General features: G+C 26.0%; 2 protein-coding genes and 1 long non-coding RNA gene across 5 annotated transcripts in view; 2 read left to right on the plus strand and 1 right to left on the minus strand.

Annotated features, from left to right (window-relative positions):
* LOC122635815 (cytochrome P450 4C1-like) overlaps positions 1 to 16,742 on the plus strand; it is an 18,732-nt gene extending 1,990 nt beyond the window's left edge. Inside the window, exon 10 of the mRNA XM_043826487.1 lies at positions 16,725 to 16,742. The gene's annotated coding sequence lies outside the window, so the exon portion shown is untranslated. The remainder of the gene's footprint in view (positions 1 to 16,724) is intronic.
* Positions 1,372 to 2,894, minus strand: LOC122635821. The gene is made up of 2 exons (XR_006328758.1): positions 2,247 to 2,894; positions 1,372 to 1,652 (listed from the first exon to the last, which is right to left on the minus strand). It is a non-coding gene; the product is annotated as an uncharacterized LOC122635821 (long non-coding RNA).
* LOC122635814 (cytochrome P450 4C1-like) lies at positions 12,350 to 15,756 on the plus strand. 3 transcript variants are annotated; one of them, XM_043826485.1, is made up of 13 exons: positions 12,350 to 12,577; positions 12,648 to 12,754; positions 12,828 to 12,918; positions 13,195 to 13,377; positions 13,465 to 13,534; positions 13,610 to 13,736; positions 13,835 to 13,898; positions 13,975 to 14,081; positions 14,171 to 14,239; positions 14,344 to 14,518; positions 14,646 to 14,822; positions 14,928 to 14,956; positions 15,539 to 15,756. In XM_043826485.1, exons 1-13 carry the CDS (start codon positions 12,403 to 12,405, stop codon positions 15,575 to 15,577), a joined length of 1,413 nt encoding a protein of 470 aa, XP_043682420.1. In that variant the 5' UTR covers positions 12,350 to 12,402; the 3' UTR covers positions 15,578 to 15,756. The 3 variants fall into 3 exon arrangements, with proteins under 3 accessions (XP_043682420.1, XP_043682421.1, XP_043682419.1); XM_043826486.1 differs by lacking the exon at positions 15,539 to 15,756 and having other exon boundaries at positions 13,610 to 13,634; positions 14,928 to 15,099; XM_043826484.1 differs by lacking the exon at positions 15,539 to 15,756 and having other exon boundaries at positions 12,351 to 12,577; positions 14,928 to 15,099.
* Positions 16,743 to 24,600: the final 7,858 nt, after the last annotated feature.

Raw genomic sequence — 24,600 nt, forward strand, 5'->3', positions numbered from 1 at the left:
CATTTTTCTAAATGTCTATCTTAATAAAAATATATCTATAAAAAGTATAGATGTCTTCGTTTTTTTTTATTGGACAAATTATATTTTAATATTTAAAGTAAAAAGATAATTACGTTAGTATCTATCCGTTAAGAAAGGATCTCATATTCTATTTATTCATTACTTTTTAAAGCTAATGAAAAAAGATTATTGAAAAGAAAACTAATGACCTAATAAAATATTTCTGAAATAATGTGTACATAATTATCTGCTCATGAATAACATTTGTTAATGATTATTGTGAGAGTGTAGCGGGCGTGAGAGAGAAGGAGATAGACAGAGTGGGAGTGATAGTGAGAGAGAGAGAGAGAGTGAGAGAGAAATAGAGGGAGTGCGAAAAAGTGGGAGTAAAATGAAATAAGAACGAGAGGAAATAAGAACAGAAAGTACATATAATTAACATATTCATATTATTATTTCTAATTAGTTATATACTGAAATAATTAATGCAGATCATTTAAATAATTTTTCTTTTCTAGTTGTCAGTTACTTGACTTTTATTTATATCAATTCCGTATATTACACGTATAAAGTTAACAGGATTATATAATAATGAATCTTTGCTTGCTTAGTATTATAATAATATTGTTATCTTAAGTGTTCTTTTTTTTCTCTGAAAAATAGGAGTGATGATCAATATTACATAAAACATAGAATTTTATTAGATTAACATCCATGATAACTACTTCATCTTATTTTAATAATTCTTTCGACACGTTATATATAGTATCTTATAATTTTATGTGAATACTCATTAGTATTTATTTAGATAAAATACTTTTAATGGAAACATATCAAATATAAGGACATGAAGGCAAGAAAAAATGTCTTCCTTTTACATTTCTTTTCTTTTCATCACATGAAAAATTGTTTCTTGTATCTGTGTATACATACTCTAGAAATATGTATCTATATATATGAAAGTAAGTAAGATGAGTTTTATTACATGTTAAAAAAGATGGTCTTGTAAAAAATTAGAAATTTTCAACTTAATATTTCTACCAAATTCCTTTTATAGTTTTTCTTCCATAATAGATAATTGAAAAATAATGGAAGTAAATTTTCTGGATCAGTACAGATACTAATCTTTTCTGCAGAAATAACTTTTGAAAACATTATATTCTTCAAAATTTATAGTTCAATTATTCCTTACTTCATTTTCACATCTTTCAATTCGATAAGTTCGTACTTTAGTCAATCTTCTTCGTTTTTGATCAATTGAATTTTGGATCACTATTTAACACTGATTTTTCCTGTAAATAATTATTTTTCAGAATTCTTTTGATCAAGTTCGAAGTTAGACTTTGCATCTTGACTGAAACCATCGACTAACTGATGGATATATATTATCGAATGATACTCCTAAATCCTTCGGTATTTCGTTTTTCTATTTTCATATGAATAACAAACGTTTTTATTCAAGAAACTCTAGTAGTCATGAATCTTCGAATGGTATTGTAGAACGATCTTATCGTGATGCCTTTTTTTGTAATAACCAATGAAAACATAAGTAGGTCAGAATCGAAGTGAAAAACCAGACTTATAGTACATAACAGTCAAATGTCAGTCCAATCTACTGCATAACAAATTCCTTTGTTATGTTTATTTCCTTCCTAAAAAAGAAAAGGATGATTGATTTTGAAATATAATTTAAAGACAAATATTTTACAATACTAGCTACTTTACATAATTTTTTAATCTATTTTATTTCCTATTAAACAAATTAAGAGAAACAAAATAAAATTTCTTACATTTCCTGATAACGTTCCATCTCTGAAAATCAATCTGAGCTATTAATAAAAGTGCAGAACTTTTTTTCAAAACATAAGTTATCTGGCAAATTTAAAGGGAAAATAAACCAATCCGTAAAAGTAAATAAAATGAATAACAGCATAGTAACACATTTCTGATTTGACATCTTCAGTTTTTGTGCTTAAATTGTATAATTGATTTCTAAGCATCATTGGTTGGAGAATTCCGAAATGTTCAATATTATAATCACATATTAACATAATTTGAAAATAAAGAAAAAATACATTTTCTGATGCGAATATTTTACTTAACGTTGTTCCCACCTCACATTTTCTTATGAAGAAATAAAGAAAAAATTCGAAGCTTATAAAAATAATATTACAAGATTATTTATTTGACCGAACATTTAAATTTTATCTTGCTTGCTAATAAAACATTTATAAATAGTGGAATACCAATTAACATGATAGTTCTTTCAAAATATTTTGTCAAGTATGATTGTAGTTTAGATCCATTTTTTTTCTTTTGAAAATTCTTTTGATTTTCTAAAATTTTAGTAATGTTATCTTTCAGACATAATTTTGATACTCTTTTAATGGTGAATATAATTAATTCTTTTGTAATACTTCTTTATACCAAGAAATGTCTTCTTGATGTCCACTTGAAAGACAATTTGTGTTTTGGAATTAATATTTACTAAAAATAACTATTAAAATAAATAATACTATTAATATTATTAAACATAATAAATTAGAATTAATAATATAATAGAAAGTTTCCGAAACTTTAGTATCAGTTTCTTCAAGTTGTTAAGTTTTACTTTAGAAATAATTTGATTTGCTTAATTTTTTAATACGGTGAAAGTTTCCCATTAAACGTGTTTAGAGATTAGTTTTTAGTTTTCATCAACGAATACCACTTAATAAACTTTCCATATGCTAATTTTAGTTGCTAGGCCAAAAATCTAGATTCAATAAATAAATAATATAAATAAAACACAATATGATATATAAGAAATATTTACTATATTAATCAAAGATTTCATAAAAACACATCATATCAACAAGTACTAGCTTAATATCTATTTATCACCTTTCGCCCAAAGTGTATACGACTTGAGCGAAACATGTGGATAGAATATGAACTACAAGCGCAAAATTCTACGATCTTAACCAGATGATAAGTATCCTCATGCGTAGGTTGTATGGATGATAAAATTGGATTATACTTCTCTCTCGCGTTCATAAGCATCGGTTTCGAGTAGATTAGTGTAGGTAAGATTAGTAAGCTGTAAATTCGTACTTTTCGGTCTATCTTATAGATATTTTTTTCTGATGGTAACATGTATTTCGTAGTGTTCCGTATTAAATACGGTGTCGGTACGTACATATTTTCTTTATGATAAATACGTAGAAAATAATAGATATAATTGACGCACATAATAACTAGTATATAAATTTGCGATAAAAAACAAAATTTTGTCGAATGTTTCGTTAAAAATATTATATTATTTTAATATAAATTAAAGCATGAGTATATTTCTATACTAAGATAATGGTACGATAAAGTAACAATAAAGGTGGCATTTTGTTATTTGAAAACCTAGAATTGATTGTTATAAGCACGTTATGCTTCTGAAATATCTGCCGATTCTCACATTGGGAGATTACAAGCTTTATTGGATTTAATATTTTTTGGCAAAAAATACTCGTAATAAAAATAACTATATAGTTCTACTTCTTATCCTTGTTCTTATTAATACACTATTATATTATATATTATTGTTATAATAATAGTAATAGTAATAATATAAAGTAGATTATTCTTACAAATCATAAAAGCAAATCATAAAAAATAACGCTAGAAGAGAAACCTTATAGATGATATAAACTCGTGTTTTCATCTTTATGAAAATAATATATAATATGTATGTAAATATATGTTTATTAATTGTTATTTTTGAAAAAATATTATATTGTTGTTTTGTATTTTGTGTTAATATAAACATATATAAATAATATAACATACTATTACTAAACTAATTAATATTAATTGTTATTTCAGATCTTTAGATTAAATAATTTTAATATAGAAGACATGTAAACTGTTATTCAATGTAATTTTTTATTATTAATAATTAAAGTTTAATAATTTGTATCTTTAATTAATTTTTATTAATAATTTAATAGTTAATTATAACTAATATTTAAACTATTAAAAATTATTAGGAATTAATCTTACAATTTTTTAAATGAAATATTTGAAGAAATTTTGACTATAGTTTCGGCTATAGTTACATAGGTGGCTAATCGAATGATTGAAAAATATTAAATGTATTTTGCCGAAATGAATATTGGTGTGCCGACGCTAATCATTGGAGTATGTAATTTGTTGATAAGATTATTAAAAGGAGATATATTAATCACTTTGTCTGTTCGTTTCTAATGAGAAAACTCTATATGTGCGATCTGATAAAGAGAAAGAGAAAAATGCAACATTATCTCAAGTGAAGTTTCCACGTGTAATATGTTCATAACTAGAGGTCACGAAAAGAAAAATAACTCGATATCAATCATTGATTATTATATACATAATTGAAATAATCTTAATATGCTTATCGTATGTATTTCCATTTTTTCCTTCCACTCTTATTTCAGATCTCTCTCTCTCTCTCTCTCTCTCTCTCTCTCTCTCTCTCTCTCTCTCTCTCTTTCCTATTCCTTTTATCTTTATGCACTACTTCACCATCTTTCTCTTTCTCCTTGTTTTTCCCTCTTTTTCATTTTTTTACTGAAGTAATTAGTCTTGTATGATGTTCCGCACATCCTTATAGAAATATTTTATTAATTCACAAGATTTTTTCTTAACGATCTTTTTATTTGGCTTATTCAAAAATAAGGAATATATAAAAGACGAGATTATTTTACAAACGGATTCTGTTGTATCGATTTCAATGACCATGATATAATCTTGTGGACTGTTACTCTTTCAAAAAAATACCTTTATCCAGATATTATAATAGAGAAGATATCGTGGTGTATTTAATAGTATAAGACTAAAGTCTCATTACGAACTGAATTCTCATATTGCTCTTACAATCAATGATCATTTACATCGTTACATCTCGCTCGTTCCAATATACCAAATTCCATTAATAGAAAATTAATATATTGCTCCACGACATGTCGTACGTGATGGTTAAAGAAATGGTTAGTTAAAAGAAGAGTATAGAAAAAAAAAATCTATAAGTATGCATTCTTATGTTTTTACTAATCTATAAAAATACTAATTTATAAGAATTTTGAAATCAGTAATAAGGCTGACCTTCAACTGCTTTAATAATTACTTATTAATTATATCAAATTATATAAAATAATGAAATGCTAGTAAACGGTTTTTGTACCGTTTTTATATTATACAGATAATAATTTGTTTCTGCTACAGATTATATAATATCGTTTACAGAATTCGTGAAATATATATTTTAGTTATGCACGTATTATATACGTGTGTATGTGTGTGTATGTATATGTATGTATAATTAATTTTTTTTCAAATTACAGTTTTATTGTTTCTATCGGTTTTAACGTAATGTTCATTTTTAGTCCAATTTTTTTAACTGTTATTGGCTTATTTATTTTAATTATAAATATTTTTGTCAGGGTAGCAATTATTATTATTATCTTAACATAGCAAATTGTTGAACTAAAAAAATAAAATTAATTGTAAATGCATTTTGTTCTTTAACTTTATGAAGTACAATTTCAGAAATCTATTAGAGTATGTAATGACCTATGCAATTTCTTCGACCGTAACTGAATGAAATTAACGAAACGGAAAGAAATTTGAGGGATTATTTTTCCTCGGTAGAAACTTATCTGGATCGAATAATAACGATTGGCGCCAATAATTTTCATTACGATGGAGATTATATATGAAAAATATCGTAAAACTTCCTTTCGGGATAGTCCAGTTTTAGTCCATATTACTACTAAATAATGTACTAGCATTATTAAAGATAAAAAAGTATGACTATTTTATATATAGAAATACCCTCTATATTTTGCGTTATTTCCCGAGCGATTACAGGACCTGCAGGAAAAAGATAACGTTTTCTTTATCACTCGTTCCAAACGTTTCATATTTTTAATATCGTCATGTGTTATTGGAACATGTTTCGGATCGCTCGAGCTGTAAATTTGATTCAGTTCCTCAAATATTTTGTTCTTTGTGATCAAAGATGTGAAAGAGATGATAAGACGTTAATATGAAAATAATTTTCCTTATATAAATAATTACAAATAATTAAGTATATGTAATATACTTATGTATTTGATGGAATGTAGCAAGCATTAAAAGTATAAAGCTAATAATAGTAGCTGAAGTATCGCTTCCTTGAAAAGAAATGTGTCTCTAATTTTATTCAATAAATAAAAGTTGATTGCAACCTAATAATAAATGTGACTTACACCTATAGTGGTAATATTGATTTCATCCCGAATATCTTCCTTCGAATATTTCCCTCCTTCATGCGATGATTCGAATAAAAGATTGAGAAGAAAGCTTGGCTTTTGTTCTTGAAACATAAACACGCATACGATCTATTATTAATAATAATAAATTTAAGACATTTTAATGAATTATAATAGAATTATATATTTTAGTGAAAAAATTAAAATTTTAATGAATTAATGAAAGATGAAAAATAATATCGTGCTGTTATCGTGTGTAGATACTTATTTTTATTTGAATTTTCCTCTGTCAGTTTTCGATTGAATTTACTTCACAACATAGATTCCTTCTTTCCTTTGATTATCTTTACGAACAAAAAATAATATACATCTATATATATGAAAATTATAATACTAAAATACTTTAATGTTAAAAGAATTAAAACAATTTAACAAATGTTTATCTAAAAGATACATTGCTTGTAAAGGGTTGTATTATCGAGGTATGATAAATACGATCAAAATTTTTTTTCCATAACAGTGTTGTACAAAATTATATTTTGATGTTATCATAATTTAAGGATCCTTTGCATAGCTATATCCATCAAACTGTAGAAAGAAATCAAACACGAATTATAAATAAGGAATAAAACAATTCAAACATATGAAATTCAATAGTATTATCATTAAATAGATTTAACTAGTTTGCAATTCTCACTGTTCAGCGAATATAGTCAAGTATTAAACATGTTAACTTTAATAAGGAACGTAACAGAATTATAATAAATTAATACAAACGAATATAAATTTTATAAGCGTTTTAAAATTTAAAAATCTTGTCATATATTATGTCCAATATACAGCGAAAAACGTAATGGCAAAAGTCTAATTTTTTTCAACGAAAATTTCTAATTTTTTCATTAAAACGATAGAATGATTAACGAATACACCCATATGTGACTTTACATATTTTTTAAGAAAAACTATTTAATAATTTTCAATAAGGATTCCACACGGATTTTGCAAATCAATTTGGAATCTTAAATATAGCATTAAGAAATAAAATAAGAAAACAAAATAAAAATAACATGAATTTATGAAAAATTATTAAAATAACGATGATGGTTCTTATTTTGATATATTCAGGATTGTTTACTATAATAAGTAATTTCATGCTTAACCATGCATGCTATAATAATTGATAATTTTTACTTACATTTAGAAATTGATTAACTATGTCTAAAAGAAAAATTATAAATTAAAATCGGATAAAATGTTTAAATATATAAAATATTAGTTAAAAATTTATCTTCGTTATGACAAATAAAGAAATGAGCATTTTCAATAATTGAATATGTTTTGAATCCAGGAATTTTTTGATCCTATTATACAGGTGGAATTTATTTAAAAAATATTGTACTATTTTATAGAATAATCCAATCAGTATTGTTATAATAATAATCAATATTGCAATGAACTCCATGATGAATTGAACCAATTAGGGTTTAGAAACAATTTAATAAAAATAAAAAAAGTCTTATAATCGTAATAATTGTTGAAATACTCTGTTGGCACAACACAACGACATATAGTATCTATCTGTTTTAACGGAAACTGAGGATGAAAGAGGAAAATGAGTAATATTGAAAGAATACGAAATACGGACTTCGTCGCACGATTAAAGCTTATCTCAGAAAATTCTTATTCGATTGGGCAAGAAGATATTACGAAGTTCGGAGAAGGAATCAATATTTAATTCCATATATAATTCTTTTTTTTTAACACAAGAAATGCGATAACAGAAAGTGTTGTTAAGTTGTTATTTGCTTTTTCATTGGTATGATGAATATGTTATAAATTTCCACTTTTTACTTTAATATTTGTTTCTACCTTAATTTTTACTTTTAGCTTAAAGAACAGTAATTATCTTGTTTATTATGCAAAAAAGAATTATTTCTTATTTTCATTCATGAAAAATATTTCTTCTATATATATAGATATTAATAATGAATAAGGTATCCATCCAATTATATACATAGTATTTCGTAGCCGCATTTCCGAATTTATTCTAAATAAAATAAGGAATTAAAAAAAAATACTGGTCTATCCAAACAGATATTAACTAATCGGAAAAAATAATACTCTCAAATTGCTTTCGATGATCGTAAAAAGAAAACGTTCTATTGTGAACGAATTAATAAAGTATGTATTAATAAACAAACTACATCTATAGTAAAATTATTGATAGAACGAAGGAAAGTATTACATATTTATTTTCGATAATTTTTCATGTAAGCGTTTTATTACAATTTGCACGAAAGTTATATTCACAAATTTACAATATTCACTATCTGTATAACTTACATACTATCAATATATAGCTTACGAGATATTCTATTGTAAGATTTCATTCTTGATAGATGTGGTTAGATTCGTGATAATGTTGTCATGCACTAAATTCTTTGTTAAAATTATTTCAATTTATTGATCCAAAGAGTTCCGATCGAACGATACAATGATAATATATAGTAAGCGAAAAAGATACTAATGGTAGTCATAATTTTATATGTCCTACGATTTCTTCAACTCTGATTGAAACACATCTTATAGTGTTATTGTAGATTTATCAACAGGTTTGTATTCTTTTATTTTTATTCACATCTGTTAAGGAAATACAGAATTATGATAGTTTTGAATTTACATTATATTTTTATATAAATAATCCTAAATTTTTTGGATGGAAATGTAACAATTGAAAAAATTAGAATAGTAGATATAGAAATATTTTATAATTTTTGTAAAATAATTTTTTGATATATTTTGTTCGCGTTATTTCCAAGATTGCAATTAGGATCATTATGATATTGCGAACATTGTTATTTATATTCGAACCTATTTGGTGAGCATCATAATGCCGTAAATCAGAATAGATCATAGAATCATTAATATACAATAAATGATAACAAAATGGGAATTAATAATATTTTTTTTAATTATAATAATTTGCCAGTGCATAAGAGAATAAAACTTAAATGCAACAGAGAGCATGTAAAGAACAAGTATATAAATAATTACATTAACTACAAATTTTTAATAAATAAGGATTTAGGATAGCTTCTAACGAAAAGAGAAAATCACGATGGAAGAATATTGTTGCCTCACACGACTCTCAAAGTCTTTGGAATGGTAATATTTTGGGCTTCTTTAATTCTGGATAAAAAAACGAGCGACAAACGAATAATTACAATCGTAAATATTCTTGAAGAAAAAAATATTTTTTTTATCATCATATAATATAATTAATTATAATACTAAAGTAATGAATTGACAATACATATGAAATTAAATAATATGTTATAAAAATAAACTACAAAATTAACAAAATTTGATGTAACCTAATGAAATTATTCTTTAAGTAAATTTATGTTCTGAAATAATAGTTACAACGCAACTATATACATACTTTTTGAACCTAATATAAAATTAAATATTTAGTATTGAATGGAACGTTTCGTATTTATAAATGTTTTAATTACATTTATAATATATATAAAAATTATATTTCAGAAAAACTTTGAAATAAATGTTAAATTAAGATTTAAAGACATTTTCTTTACTTTTATATTAAATATTTTTTGTTTAGACTTTATGCATTTTGTTTATAATAAAATAATTCTCATCGCAATATTTTCAGAATTTCTATAGTCGTTTCATTTTTATATGATTTTAAAGATTGTTTTTATTTTATTTTTTTAATTCCAAAAAAAAACGCTTAGTGCGAATGAAAAAGTTAAAATTATGAAATAGTTAAAGTTAAAAAATAGACCGTAATAGACATGAGTAAGTTGCACTATGTAAAAGATAAATAGAATCATTGCTTGTGTAATTTGATGATCAATTCGCACGAAGAGTCTGCTCCCGTGTATTCTTAATCGAGTTCTTAAAAGAGTTATAGATCCGTTAGTAACGATGAACAAGGGCGGCAATACAAAGCTAGAAAACAATTGAATGTTTCCAACAAAAAAACACTCGCCGATAGAGATACAGCCATAAAGAATGTTTCGTGAATCGAAATAATAATGTGTTTTGAAGTATTGAGATACAGTTGTGATATGCATGTTTCCTTAGTCATATGTAATAAGCTATTTGTTGCTCCTTTATCAAAATTTCTCATAGCAACTTGTCCGGAGAAAACGACATTGACCCGAGATCTCATTTTGTATAACTTTTTCACATTAGACGAAATCAGTCACGTGTTGATACGAATTTTATGAAGATTCATCGTACAAACAATTTATGTAATATGTTGTGATATGCATCACGATATTCGTATTGAGGCTATCTCAATAAGCCGCATCGATGTTCTCCTAAAGTAATGAGAAGGAGGAGCTGGAAGAGAATGCATCGTCGGTCGTTTTTCGCAATTTTCTGCCGGTTCGAAAACTAAAAAATTATATCAACGTTTTATTTTGCAAATATTTCAGCGAGTGAGATATTGCGGCATTTTGTTTACCAACCGATAACGTACTCGTTTACCAACGCGATGAGTAAAGAGTGATGGTGATATTTCGTTCAAATAACGTTCAATAACGTTCAAATAAGCTTCACATTTCTCTGTTCACTGTTTAACAATTGACTTTTATATCTTTTTATATAAAAATTTATTATTTGCAACGAAGAACCAAATGAAGAACAGTTTATTTTACGAAGGAATTTTGCATTAAGCAAGTAAAAATTTGCTGATGTAAATTCTGATCGAGTGAACAAAATTCATAAACTGTAATATTTCAGTAACGCTTATTTTTGTCTTCATTCCTCACTTTTTGTTGTGACCGTAAAATTCAACGATTAAAACTCTACGATCATGAAACTATCAAAGAAAAAATATTATATCGCTTCTACAATTTTTAATCGATCAAATTCACCAGTAACGTTGATTCCTATTATTGTAACACTAGTTGATTGTTTTATAAAATAATACAATCCTTTTTAAATTAATTACATATGTAATTATGTACAATATGGTGAAATATATATATATATATATATATATATATATATATATATATACATATATATATATGGACACACACTTGATTATTTGTCATTATTTATATAATGAAAATTATTTTCATATTAACTTCTTGTCGTCTTTTTCACATTTTTGGTTACCAAGAAGAAAGTATACGAGGAACTATATCAAATATATAGTTCAAGCGCTCCGAAACATGTTCCAATAATACACGATGATACTAAAAGTATGAAATTTTTATAACGAGTGTATTACCCTTAATATACTATACTTATACTATTCAATTAATTATTAATATTATAATTGTCGAGTTTTTTATAATTTTAGCAAATCGTACATGACTTTCAGACATTAAAAAGACAATAGAAAGGAAAAATTTCTTCTTGTTCTTTTTTCTTCTTTATTGATAAACTGTAGGATTTAAGCCTTAGTTTAGAGTATCTATGTTACTGTAAATGATTTATTAAATAAGAAGTCAATGAGCCTCGTTTAACCAGAATAGAAACTTCCTTTCGTCTGTATATTCGTTGAATACCTGATGCTCGATATTTCAGAAGTAAAATTCAACTGACGTGCTTTCTCGCATTCATGCCTAGTATTTTATATAAATAATCATGCGTTTTTCCCAATCGCTCGCTCGTTTCTGTTATCGCTTTCTATTATGCACATGTTTATGTTTCAACATTTAAGCAAACGAACTGCATTCAGACAAGTGTATATAACAGAAAAAACTGTATAGAAAAGAGATTATATCTTGTTTATCATTCCAATGAAGAATCAAATAACAAGAGTTTCATAATATAATGCTCTGTTATCGTATTCTTTGTATTTAAAAAAGGAGATGACTACTGAGAATTTATTTTTTTACTCCAATGCAATTTTTTTTTAATTTTATAAAAATTTGTTAATGTAAGTTCAGATCGCATGAGCAAAGTCTGTACTTCGTATTCTTTAAATATTCCTCGTTTCATCTTCTATCCTCATTTTCTGTCAAGATTGTTAAGTAGGCTGAATCGTTGTACTATGCGAACATAGTATCTGTAAATCTCAACAATTGTTATTACGATTATAAGATTATTTTTATTTTTATTAAATTGTTTCTAAACTTTCTAATCGATTCAATTCATCATGGAGTTCACTGCAATATTGATTGTTATTATAATAATACTAATTGGATTATTCTGTGAAATTATACAATACTTCTTAAATAAATTACATATGTACAATACGATCAAAGGAATCCCGGGTCCAAAAGCATATCCAATTATCGGAAATGCTCATTTGTTTATTGGCGATACCGAAGGTAAATTTGTAACTGATATCTTTTACATTTAAATATTTTACTCGGATTTTATTTCTAATCTTTCTTTTAGATATAGCCCAACAGTTTTTAAATATTGGTAGGAATTATCATTCATTGTGGCGTATATGGATGGGCACGAGATTACTTGTAATGGTAGACGATCCTGAATATATCAAGGCAAGATCTATTTGTTTTAATGATTTATAATAAATTTATAGTCTTTTTATTTTGTTTTCTTTTTTTTCTCAAGATTCTATTAAGTAATCCAAATATTATTGACAAGAGCAAGGATTATAAATACATAAAACCTTTTGCGGGCAATGGTTTGTTTTCTGCTCCAGGTGAGGTAAACGTATTCTACATTATTTAGTAATATATAGTTATTAAGTAATTATAAATAGTATATATATATATTTATACACATTTAAATATTAATTTATGTAGAAACTTTAAGAGTAAAATATTTTTTCCTCTTTATACGTATATAAAAATAAATGTATTATAAGAATATACACAAGAGCTTCTCTCGCTCTCTCTCTCTCTCTCTCTTTATTTCTATATATGAAAAAAATAAGTAGAAAATGTAAATTAAGTGTTGCTTTTCTTCCGACTTGTAGTATCAACGTGGAATCCTCATCGAAAATTATTAAATAAAATTTTTCTTAAAGAAGATGTAAAGTTGCATATGGATGTACTCGTCAACCATTCTATCACTTTAATAGAAAAATTGGAATCTTTAATTGGAAAAGAAATAGACGTTTTCCATTACGTATTTCGCTGTACATTGGACATAATATATGGTAAAATTTCAAAATTTTTAAAGGTTTATAAAATTTATATTTATTTCTATGAATTTATAATAATTTTATTACATTCCTTATCGAAAGATGGTGTACTTGATACTCAACTAAATTTCTTGGCCAATCAGAATTGCAAAGTAGTTGAGTCTATTGAATGGTAATAATAATGAATTTTTTATATTTGAAATATTTTATTTTTTATTTATAATTCATGTTTTGTTTCCTTCTTTAGTTTGATGGATATAGCTGCGCAAAGGGTGTGTAAATTATGGTTACAACCGAATATAATTTTTTATAATACTTCAATGGGAAAGAAATTTCAGACATGTTTATTCTACCTGGATAATGTTACAAGCAATGTATATTTCAAATAAATATTTTTTAAATTATCTCCTTTCTTCTAAAAATTAGAAAATTTAATATTATATTGTCTATATATTATTTTTTGTTTGCAAAGATAATCAAGAGAAAAAAGGAATCTATGTTGAGAAGTATAATTAACAAGACGCAGCAAAGTTCAGGTAATAATAAACACACAATGCAATGTTACTTTTTATCTTTTTTGATACCAATAAAAGATCCTTTTTATTTTTCAAGAACAAAAGCCAAGGATACTTCTAGACTTTTTATTCGAATCATCGCATGATGGAGGAAAATATTCTGAACAAGATATCCGAGATGAAATCAATACGATTGTTATAGCTGTAAGTCGTATTTATTATTTAGTTGCAATAAAACCTTGTTAAATGTTGGATTTGTCAAAAGTTGGATAAAAGTGTCTATTTTTATTTAGGGAAGCGATACATCAGCTACTACCATTAGTTTTGTACTTTTAATGCTTGCTACATTCCCTGATATTCAAGTATGTACATATCATATATACTGAATTATTTGTAATCATTTATACGAAGAAAATTATTTTCATAGTAACTTCTTATCATCTTTTTCACATCTTTAATCACAAAGAACAAAGTGTTCGAGGAACTGAATCAAATTTACGGCTCGAGCGATCCGAAACATGTTCGAATAACACATGATGATATTAAAAATATGAAACTTCTGGAACGAGTAATAAAGGAAACGTTACGCCTCTTTCCGGCAGGTCCTGTGATCGTTCGGAAAGCAATGCAAGATATAAAAGGTATCTCTACATATAAGATAATAATTATTATACTTTTTTATTTTAATAATATTAGTACATTAATATTAGTACGTAATAATATTAGTACATTATTTAGTAATAATATTTATTTATTAATTATATCAAGTGACAAAAAACTGGACTATACCGAAAGGAAGTTCTGCGGTATTTTTCATATATAATCTCCATCGAAATGAAAAATATTGGCCCCAACCACTAATATTCGATCCGGATAGATTTCTACCAGGGAAGATGCATTCTACCAATTTCTTTCCATTTAGCTACGGACGGAGAAATTGCATAGGTAATTAGTATATAATTAAAAATAAGAATATGTTTTATAGATCATTGAAATTGTATTCCATAAAGTTATAGAAAATGCATTTAGCATTGATTTCATTTTTTTTAGGTCAAATATTCGCCATGTTAGAAATGAAGGTAATAATTGCTTCCTTGTTAAGAAGATTTATCTTCAAAATAGATCGTCCGGTAGCTATTGAAAAAATTTTGATAAAAATAAATATTTCATTAAAACCGGCGAGTCCTATAAAATTAAAATTGGAAAAAAGAAATTAATTAAAATATGTTATATATATATATGTGTGTATATATATATATTATGTATGTTATATATATATATTATATATTATATATTATATATATATATTATATATTATGTATGTTATATATATATATATATATATATATATATATATAATGCATACATACTATATATATACAAAACATGTTCTATGCGTGATAGTAGATAATTTGTAGCAGATATAAGTTATTAATAGAATAAAATAAGAACTCTACAAAAACTATAAAAGGATTTCATTATTTTATACAATTTTGCATAATAAATAATCAACTGATAAAGACTTTGAAGATCATTATTACTGCTAATTTTTAAATTCCTATAAATTGGTTTTTTAAAGATTTGTAAAATTTCAAACATATATCCTTATCAATTTTTTTGTATGTATACGATTTACGATATCAATTAATCCTTTCTTTCAGTACAATATGTCGTGGGGCAATGATTTAATTTCCTGTTAATGAGATGTAGAATTTTGGAATGGGCGAAATATAATAATGTAAATGATCATTGACTGAAATAGCAATATCGACATTCTGTCCGTAATGATACTTTAATTCAATACTTACACTACTGCATACAACGCGATTAACGGTAAATTTATTTTATAATATCTCAATAAAGACCTTTTTTTTAAAAAATGTACGGTTTACAAGATTATTTCATGTTTATTAAAACTAATACAACAGAAATCTTCTTTAAAAAGTAATTTCGTGTATTTATTCTGCTCTATTTAACAGCCAATTAGAGAAATCGTTAAGAAGAAATCTGATAAATTAATGAAATCTTCTTACAAAGTTGTACGGAACATTATACGAGTCTAATTGTTTAGTCGAAGAATGAAGGAATAGAGAGGAAGGGGTAAAAAGAGAAAGATAATGAGATAGAAATAGAGATAGATAGAGAGAGAGAGAGAGAGAGAGAGAGAGAGAGAGAGAGAGAGAGAGAGAGAAGGAGAGAGAGAAATGAGATAAGAGTAATAAAGAAGAAGAGGCGTACATACGTTCAGCATATTAAACTTATGACAATTATGTATACAATAAGCGATGATGGATCATGAGTTATTTTTCTTTCGGTAGAAAATAAATAACTCATGATATATGCGTAATATCTATTAATAATAATACAATAATAAGCGTAATATCTATTATTTGTGAAAACTTGTCTTAAGATAATGTAATTATGAATGTTTGCATTCTTTCTCTTTCTCTCTCTTTCTCGAAAATCAGAATACTCAATTCAAATATATAAAACTTTCTCCTAAAAAATGAACAGATAAGATGATCAATGTATCTCCTATTAATAACTATCGACAAGTTACACGATGCAATGATTATAATATTTACGGATATTTATGTCGACAAAATACTTTTAGTATAAAAAAATAAATTGAAAATAGTTCATTTAACAAAACAAATGCAAGAAATCAATCGAGTCAAGAGTATATTCGCAAATTTAGTATTGACTAATATTGAGAGAGGAAGTCGAAAAAAGTCCTAAACTCCCTTCTGATTTAAAAAATTGACTGTCGTCCACGAATAGTTCGTGTAAGTAATCTATTTTGAATTTAATTCCTGGCTGGTCTCGTCGAACAAATATATACATATATACATACACACACACACAGTTCCTTATATAATTATTTATATAATAATTTCTTAATAAAAGTATTTTATGGAAATGATTATCGTTATATATTATAACCTATTTATACCTAAATATACCTAAATCAGTACAATATACAACGTATTGATACTATTATTAAAATCAGACAAATTATTATATATTATTTATATTTCTTATAAAAATTCCTCATGTGCGATCTCAGTTTTACGATCAGCGCAAGAAAGAAACAGAAAAAATGTCAAGTATTCATTATTAGATAATTAGTAAATTTCAACGTGTTATATCTATGATGTAATATTTATTACGTTGTTATAATAATTATCATTATTATTATTACAAGAAATACCCAAATTTTTCATTGGATACATCATGCCAAGTTCGCGATATCGAATTCGACGATAGTGTGCTTCTTCCAACTTTTTTTAACATAATTATTTGTTTCACACATTATCTCATTAATGAGTTTATCTATAACATATAAGTTAAAAAAAATCATTGTATTATATTTGATGATATTTGGAGTCTTGCGAGTTTTTTTCCGGGTACAAACTATATTTTTGCTTATATTTTTTTTGGATTCTGTGTATATTAACCAACTTGTTATGTCTTCTGCGCTATCACTTTCGGTTTTACAGTCACTGTCTATTCTGATTTTTCGCTTTCTTATAGTTCGTATTTTATTGCTTCATTACTGCTTTCGTCCACTTCAATATATATAAAGATGATCTTGTCGCCTTACAAAGAAAAATTAAATTCATCTTCATTTGAATCGATGATTTTGAATGAATGATTTTATTTTTAGAATCCGTTTTTATTAAACTTTGAAATTTCCAAAACTTCCCAACCAATTTTTTCCAACGATCGTCGAATCTGAACTAACGTTGGAGACATTGATCACGGTCTAGAATTCTTTCAAATAATCAAATAATTTTATTGCCATTTCGAAGTGCTTTATATTACACTTTCTAAAAAGATATACGAAGAGTTAAGAAATTTGTTCATGGTCTGATAATCCCTCGAGGTTCTAATATCTACGTAATATAAATAAGTGTTGCCGCATAAAATTAATCTAGCTGAGAGACGAATTATAAGTGTAAAGGGTTAATATGATAAAATCCTATCGATTCTACCATAACTTGTTAATTCGGTTCTGTTGAGTGCTGCGCTTTCTCGACGAGAGCAGGTTTTCGCACGGCTCCTTTTCTTTGTAGTTATTTGAGCGATCGCGCGCAATCTACAAATTCGACATTCTATCAAGGTTTACCTGCTAGTTATTTTTTCCTAATTGCATTTATGTGAAATTCCAGAGTCATATAATCGCTTAAATAAAAATTGTATGCTCGTTTACGCGCTTGCGATATCGTTAGACATTCCGGCGCAATAATCTTGCTATAAGTTCGCTTTGAATTATTTTAAATCGATCATTTCGATAGCCATCTTATTTTTTTGTCTTTATGCACTCAGATGCACGTACCTTCGCCGAGAATTATTGGTGAAATCAATATGTCACATTTTTGTTTCGAAAAATTGATACGAAAAATTTTATTCTAATATATTCAATGAAACTACTGTTTGAACGGGTTCTCGTCATTTCACTATATTTATATAGAAATGTTTGTACCACTCATAAATTTACAAACTTTAAATTTTTATTCTGGAAGATTATAGAAAATAAGTAGCTTGTACACTGTTTAAAAACACAAAAAATTTTAAACACAGAAATTTCCACTTTTTTTGATATACGTAAAATAACAAACAGCAATCGAATCGATCGAATTTGTATCTTTCATATTTTCTTCTTATTAGGTTTCATTCGGTTCCATTTTTTCATTAAGTCAGATAAATAATGAAATATGTATATATATATATATATATATATATATATATATATATCCACAGCTTAGTAGTTATTAGTAAATTAGTAGTAGATTAGTTTTGTTAATGAATTATATTGGTATTATTGTAGAACGAACACAAAAACATTCCGACTATCGTCCGATATATGGCGATAGCGTATGACCTAGTCCTTATTAAACTTAGCTCCTTACTCTACACGTTACAATTTGAATGATGAAGTTCTTATGCCACTTCCTTGAATAGCTTAGATCGACGTAAACCATTTTATTCCTACCCTTGTCTATTTTAAAGAGCTATTATCGAGTATGTAATTTCAATAATTTATAAAAATATGGTATTATCTACTGAATTTCTTTCTCTTTGGTTGAATGCTAGGAAATTTTTCGAACGATCTTCGCCGGTTAAAAACTTGTCGTACGGAAATCAAAGGTTCCGTCTAATTTTTATCATTTCGATCAAGTTTGTAGTTGAAAAATTATAGCGGAGCTTTTATGATCCAATTTTCTGTCGCTTGATAAAATTTTCAATAAAAATAAGTATTAATGTTGGATAATATATTAAGAAGAAATAATAATTTTAAATGATAAAAAAATACGAAAATTATTATTTCAATTAAAGAAAAATTCATTTTCAGCAATAACCATCCTATTAATTAGTAGAATATCTTGCTCAAAATATTTCCTTTCGCCATGTTTGAATAATAGATGGAGAAATATGTTTTGTTTTTTCTTGCCACGATTTCTACTATCCTTGTATTTTAAGAAAAATTAAAGAAGGAAGAGAAAAGCAAGTCTTATTTAAAGTATACAAGGTATGGACTTTGCTTCCTCGGTCATCTTACATCGGTAAATTTTTATTTTTGCAGAAGGAGCGACTAAGAATGATTTCTGTCGGAACATTTTGTAAATATTAAAAATGTGATAGTGATTGCATAATACATTTTTCAATTGGTTCATCATTGTGATGTTAAATTTGTTACAGACTTGACTTTTTATTCGTTTTTTATTTTAATATATATTTCTACTATAATCTATAATTATATATATTTATTCTGAAAACAGAAATTCCGTGTTTTTATTCTGGAAAAGTATTATATAATAAATCTGGACATCAAAAATAATTTTCTGATTGTATAGTATCTAAGAATAATAATAATATATTAAAAATAATAACAATGTATATAAGAAAAAAGGAATACATGTGTACATTGATACGTTACAGAAAATATTCTCTCTTCTATATTTTTAATAAATATGTTGGATAAATATTTGCATTATATTATTAATAAATATGTTGAAAATTAGTAAAATAACATATTTTATTCGTAAACTGACCAAGTTCATTTTTCGTTTGTTGTTTTGTTAGTTTTATAGTCCTATCAATGTTTTCTTACTTTTGATTTCGTTACGGACGAAAATCTTACATATTGCTTCCTTAATAAAAATTAGTTTTTCAAATGTATGTATTATTTTTTTAAATAAAATTAAATATCTTTTACTTATCAATAAGATTATTCATTATATTAGTTTCACTTTAACGAATGAGTTTCGAATTTTATATGTATCGTAAATGTTCATTCATTTGTTGATTGGTTAAAATATTAAACATCCACTACTTCCTATCGATCTTAACCAACTTAGTCAATAAACAATTTCATTATATAGAAATTTTTTAAATATAAATAATAAAAGTTTTCATCTTGGCTGATACATTAATCATTGTACTCAACTTTTTATGCTTTCATACGAATAAAGCTAATACTATACTCGTACAATTGAATGTATTCTGAAATTTATTTTATTTATCGTTGATATTTTGAGAATGCATACTCTAACATAAATTACTATTATTAAAAATTTCCATCATTATAAGTTTATAATGTATAGCGTAGAGAAATAATAGTATTTATCTGGAGATATTCTTTTTCAGTTCATACATACATACATTATAAATAATTCTTCATAAAAATACCAAAAACAAATTACTTCGCATATAATAGTAGTATGTGTTACGTAGATCGTTTTCTTTTACTTGAGCTGCAAATTTTTTATGCACGGTTATATACATATCTTAATATAATACACTTTTAATCATTACCTACACATTATATAGTATAAAGTTTTTATAAGATATTTATTGAATTTATAAGACATCAGTGAGATATAAATTCTTATTTCGTTATATTAATTACATCACTCTGATCCGTTATATACTTGATCAGTAATGATGAAATAAAATTTGCTCTCTGATGTGATATAAAATCAGCTATTACTATTTGCAAAATCAAAAAATGTAATGACGAAGGCATTGCGGCATAAATATATCAAAAGATCAAAAACACTATAAAAATAAAACAGAATCGACGATTTTGCAGTAGGATAATATGAACTACTGCAACACTCGTGCGTACGCATATTTTTCTCTCTTTCTTTTTTCCTTTCTTTTTGGCAGAATTATCGCTATTTTCTCTCTCTCTCTCTCTCTCTCTCTCTCTCTCCCTCTCTCTCTTAGCCTTCTTATTCCTCTTTCACACATTTTTTTATCGCATAAGTGTCGTTTGCTTCACTGGATAGTTTCTTTAATTCTTGAGAGTGCATTATTCAAAAATATAAGTTTAATTAGTGCAGGTGTTACATTATGATATCAGAAGCAATATGAGTTCGTCTGCGAATAGAACGAATAACTCGAAAATTAATATATTAAACTATATATTCTTTTATGAGTTCGTAGATGATGATTAATGAGAAGATTTTTAAGATTAGAAAGTTTGCTCCGCAATATTTCTGAACGTATCACAAATTTTCGTCAGTCTGACACACCATCTTAATAATCAGGGTCAAAGAACTTTTATCACCGTTCAGTCACTTTTTATCACCTTTTATCAATCGTTCTACTCTATATAAAATCATACCTCATAAACTTTTCCGAGTATTGCGAGGTAGCGTTCTAGCCACTATTATATACTCTTTATACATCAGATTTCTTTCATTATCATAACATGGCCAACTAGTCTCTGACCAGGATCCACACGAAGCTTCAAATAAACTACAACACCTTCATAAGATAGAATATTAGTTAAATACATGAAAGATTAAAATCAACTTTACAAAATCCACACGCGTCACCTTTACTACCAGAAAACAAATATGTTCCTCTATAAAACTAAACAACGATATACTACCGCAGCAAAAAACAATTAAATATCTTAGAGTATACTTAAACAGAAAACTCCTATGAAAAACGCTGTAAAAAAATAGAATTATTAAACGAAAAATATGGAAAACTATTGTAGCTAATCGGAAAAAATCACAACTAACAATTTCTAACAAAACTATTCTCAAACCAATATGGAGGTACAGTCAATATATTTATATCGAATTAAAATATAAAATCGATTGAGAGATAGTGAAACAAAAACCTGAGATCCATTTTGAACGGAGAGTGCTATATCCCGAACAAGCAAATAAATAAAAAAAACTGGTATATTACTGGTAAAAGAAGAAATCGTCAAACACAACAGATCATATCAATAACGACTGAAAATTCATCCTAACAACTTGGCCACGAAACTATTAAACACTACAAATGAACGAGAAAAACTAAAGAAATATCATTTCTTACATATGCCATATAGATTTAGTATATATATATATATATATATATATATATATATATATATATATACCATATATAGACATAAACTAAATTTAGCCTTAGCGATTACTTCATTAGTGACACTATGTGTATTTACGTTCATGTTAATGCAACCTCCACAATAATAGTGTTGAATATCATTGCATAATAGATAGCACCCATGCAGAATACAAACAAAACAGATTAAAAAATAAATTTTGGAATGCATAATTAGGCCGTAAGTCGATATTTATTTCTCATAGACTTGAAAAGAATGTGTATATGAAACGTCTATGAGAGAAGGCAAGAAAGAAAAGTGAGAATGAAAAGAGAAAGGATATCATAGTTGAGAAATGAGGATAGGACATTTGGCCTACCTTAGATACAATCTATTTATTTGTTAGTAACAAGTTATTCGTAGATAACAAGCAGTTCTTAAAAGTTAAATTTACTAGTGCAAACATAAGTGTGTATATTATGTACATATATATATTTGTGTGTGTGTGTATAAGATAATATATATATGTGTATATATATATGTATGTATGTACATATGTATAAGATAAAAAATATTCGCATAATATCGTTCTCATGATGTTTTCTAATCTAAATGGAAATTTGATAAAAAATATTTTGAAAAAATATTTATGACGGCAAATATCGATAATGTTTAATATTGACGTCACATTATAATATCATTTAAAACGAGTTATAATGGCCATCTATTCTTTTCTCATTACTTTTAAAGACCTTTTTCTTTTTGGATGGAAACGAAAAGTGATATCTAGATTGTACATGACCTTCTACATTAGTACTAAGTCGTATAAATGCTAAATATTTGTTATAATTTTCTTTTTAATCGTCCGTGAAAAGAGAATGAATATTTTTAATGATCTATGAAAGGAATACTTATTAATTTTACAATTAATACGAAGTTAAATTATAGCAGCACTCAGATGAACGAACTGGCGTAACTTTATATGATTCCAAATTGGATCTGTATGACTCCTTATAATGTTTAAAGAAAGCATTTTACTATTTTACTCATTTTTTAAAAATAAATAATATGACTATATCTAAAAGAATATAAACCATTACATCATTTTCTTTATTATTTCATAACAGAGAAGTTAATATTTTAAATATTATCATTAAATATTATCATAAATATATCGGATATTTAAATATTATGTTAAATAATACTAAAATATTATCGTCTATATCGTAGCATCAGATTCGATCTTCAGTATAATTTTCTGGAAATAAAAAAAAAATACGATATAGTGCAACATGACCTTTCATGAATATGTGCATCTTATTGGACAGTTTGATATCAGATTAAATTCTGTACGATCCTTTGAATTATTGTACGATCCTTTGAAAAAGTTGATGCCGGTGTTCTTCGATAGAACGAAATATTTCTTGTTATATTCATTATTCATCATGTGTATTCATAGCGAACTCTGTTATAATCCAATGCCGTAATAGAAATAGAGATCGTAATCTCTTATTAAGTGAAGGAAAAATTAAAATAATTAGCAAATAATTTTTTAATTTTACTGAAGAAATGAAATATTAATTTAAAGAAATATATAAGAAAACAAAAAAAAATCTATTTTAAAATTTATGTACATAGGTTAAATCTATGATAAAGAAAGTTTTATTTCAACATTAAACAAACACGTGAATTTTTTTAAATAATACATTTATACTTTTAAAATGAGAAAAACGAATTAGGTAGAATAAAAAGATTAATAAAAAGTAATATAGAAGGTACAGAATAAATAACTGAGTTTTCGTAATGAGTTAAGCGTCCAAAAGATAGAGATGTAGAAGACCATAGAAGATATAGAATAAATGTATGATGGTACGTATCGCACCTTATATTCTATTCAGTTAGAGAGAGACAGAGAGAGAGAGAGAGAGAGAGAGAGAGAGAGAGAGAGAGAGAGAGAGAGAGAGAGAGAGAGAGAGAGGGAGAGAGAGAGAGCGAACGCAAAATTTATTACTACATTTTGTTTCAATCTTGGACTGAACAATAAGATTTGTGTAATATTTATTTACAAGATTTCTTCTTTTCTTAACGAATCTTCTAATTGATTGTTAAAAAGTAAGGAATATATACAAAGTAAGATTATTGTTTACGAACGGATTATGTTAAATCGATTTCAATGACCATGAAATAAACTTGTGGACAGTATACTACTTGAAAAATGGCATTTATTAATATTGAGAGATATACCAATCTCGTCGTATTTAATAGTATAAGATTAAAGTTTCATAACGAAATGAATGCTCATATTAAGTCAATGCTCTTCTACTCAATGGTCATTTATATTGCTCTATGACAATGTATCTACGAACCTAG

This window comes from Vespula pensylvanica, chromosome 19 (genome assembly GCF_014466175.1).
Source record: "Vespula pensylvanica isolate Volc-1 chromosome 19, ASM1446617v1, whole genome shotgun sequence".
Lineage (NCBI taxonomy): Eukaryota > Metazoa > Arthropoda > Insecta > Hymenoptera > Vespidae > Vespula > Vespula pensylvanica.

Coding starts and splice junctions, on each gene's coding strand:
- LOC122635814 (XM_043826484.1), top strand. CDS start 12,403: ATGGAGTTCACTGCAATATTGATTGTTATTATAATAATACTAATTGGA. Junction 13,378..13,464: donor TACATTGGACATAATATATG/GTAAAATTTCAA, acceptor CCTTATCGAAAG/ATGGTGTACTTGATACTCAA. Junction 14,082..14,170: donor TCAATACGATTGTTATAGCT/GTAAGTCGTATT, acceptor ATTTTTATTTAG/GGAAGCGATACATCAGCTAC.